This window comes from Vicia villosa, unplaced genomic scaffold (genome assembly GCF_029867415.1).
Source record: "Vicia villosa cultivar HV-30 ecotype Madison, WI unplaced genomic scaffold, Vvil1.0 ctg.000352F_1_1_1, whole genome shotgun sequence".
Taxonomy (NCBI): domain Eukaryota; kingdom Viridiplantae; phylum Streptophyta; class Magnoliopsida; order Fabales; family Fabaceae; genus Vicia; species Vicia villosa.
Window position 1 is genome coordinate 452,321 of NW_026705158.1, and position 1,806 is coordinate 454,126.

A 1,806-nucleotide genomic window follows, 5' to 3' on the forward strand; every position below is an offset into this window, starting at 1 on the left:
TTTCGCTGTTGTTGTTATTCAAATGGGATTCAAAACTAATATTAAACTATCTGTTTTTTCTATCTTGATCCTCTTTATAATCCCAACTCTAGTATCTGCAGAGTGCACTTGTGATGAAGAAGATGAGGATAGAAACATAGCCAAAGCCCTACGTTACAAAATAACAGCTTTAATATCTATAATGGTGGCAAGTGCAATCGGTGTTTGTATACCACTTCTTGGAAAACTGATACCAGCTTTGAGTCCTGAAAAAGATATATTTTTTGTCATCAAAGCTTTTGCTGCTGGTGTGATATTATCCACCGCTTTCATTCATGTGCTTCCTGATGCTTTTGAGAATCTTACTTCACCTTGTTTGAAGGAACATCCTTGGGGTGATTTTCCTTTCACAGGTTTTGTGGCAATGTGCACTGCTATGGGGACTCTTATGGTGGAGACTTACGCTACTTCTTATTTTCAAAATCAGTCCTCTAAGAAGACACCGAAACAAGTCGAAAATGATACAGATGTGGAGAAGGATGCTGAGCATGAAGGACGTGTGCATGTTCATACTCATGCCTCACATGGCCATGCTCATGGCCATGTTTCTTTGGATACATCATCAGAACTTCTTCGTCATAGGGTTATATCACAGGTAATAATATACTACAAATTTATTTATTTTATGATATCTTATTGATTGATTTATGCTTAACTTTTAGGTTAAATTGATTGTGATGGATTGTTTTGATTTTGTTATAGGTATTGGAGTTGGGGATTATTGTTCACTCGGTTATAATAGGAATTTCTCTTGGTGCTTCAGAGAGTCCTAAGACCATAAGACCACTAGTAGGTGCATTGACTTTTCATCAATTCTTTGAAGGCATGGGACTTGGAAGTTGCATAACTCAGGTACTTTTTGTCCTACATCATGTCACGTATCTTAAACATAAACATATATAAAAATGTTTTTGATTCACTGAATAGGAAATTCAATAACTATGTGCAACTATTGCAGGCAAATTTCAAGAATCTATCTATTATGGTCATGGGATTATTCTTTGCTTTGACAACTCCAATTGGAATAGGAATTGGCATAGGGATCACTAGTGTTTATGATGAGAACAGTCCAACAGCCCTTATAGTTGAAGGAATCTTCAATGCAGCTTCAGCTGGTATCTTAATTTATATGGCACTTGTAGATCTTCTTGCTGCTGATTTTATGAACCCAAGGATGCAAAAGAGTGGTAAACTTCGATTAGGGTGCAATGTATCGCTTCTATTAGGAGCTGGTGCTATGTCTCTTATAGCCAAATGGGCTTAGAGGTTTATATAATTTTTAGTTTAATTTTTCTATAAGGAATCAATGTCTCTTTTTGTAAAATTATATTTTAATAGAACTGTTTTGGCGTGTTTTTGTCAAATTCTATAACCTAGCTACAACAAATCCAAACAATCTAATCTAGAATTACATAATCAAGTTCAACTAGCTTCAATTTACTAAAACAACTTCAACGTCAAGTTGGGTGAAACTGCAATATATTCTAGTTTTGTAGCAGAGAAGTTGACTTTGCCTTTATGATTTATGACCACCAGAGTCCATATTATCTTGTCTTCACCATAGTATTATGCGTTGTTATTGATTTTTGTGGTGTCCCAAAGGAGAGGAGAACCTTAGTTAGCTGAGAAGATTGGCAATATGAACATGTGTTCTTGGCTTTCAATGGTTATTACTTATTACCCAAATGGGGAAATGAGGTTTCTGTCGGAAATTAATGAAAATTAATGCCCATGCTGTGTTTAAATATGAAAAAGTTAAATAGGATA

At 35.2% G+C, this 1,806-nt stretch overlaps 1 protein-coding gene across 1 annotated transcript; it reads left to right on the forward strand.

The window, feature by feature from the left end:
- On the forward strand, positions 1–1,502 carry LOC131627214 (zinc transporter 8-like). Its single transcript, XM_058898056.1, has 3 exons — positions 1–634; positions 742–891; positions 998–1,502. Exons 1-3 carry the CDS (start codon positions 23–25, stop codon positions 1,301–1,303), a joined length of 1,068 nt encoding a protein of 355 aa, XP_058754039.1. The 5' UTR covers positions 1–22; the 3' UTR covers positions 1,304–1,502.
- The last annotated feature ends 304 nt before the right edge of the window (positions 1,503–1,806 follow it).

Coding starts and splice junctions, on each gene's coding strand:
- LOC131627214 (XM_058898056.1), top strand. CDS start 23: ATGGGATTCAAAACTAATATTAAACTATCTGTTTTTTCTATCTTGATC. Junction 635..741: donor GTCATAGGGTTATATCACAG/GTAATAATATAC, acceptor ATTTTGTTATAG/GTATTGGAGTTGGGGATTAT. Junction 892..997: donor TTGGAAGTTGCATAACTCAG/GTACTTTTTGTC, acceptor CAACTATTGCAG/GCAAATTTCAAGAATCTATC.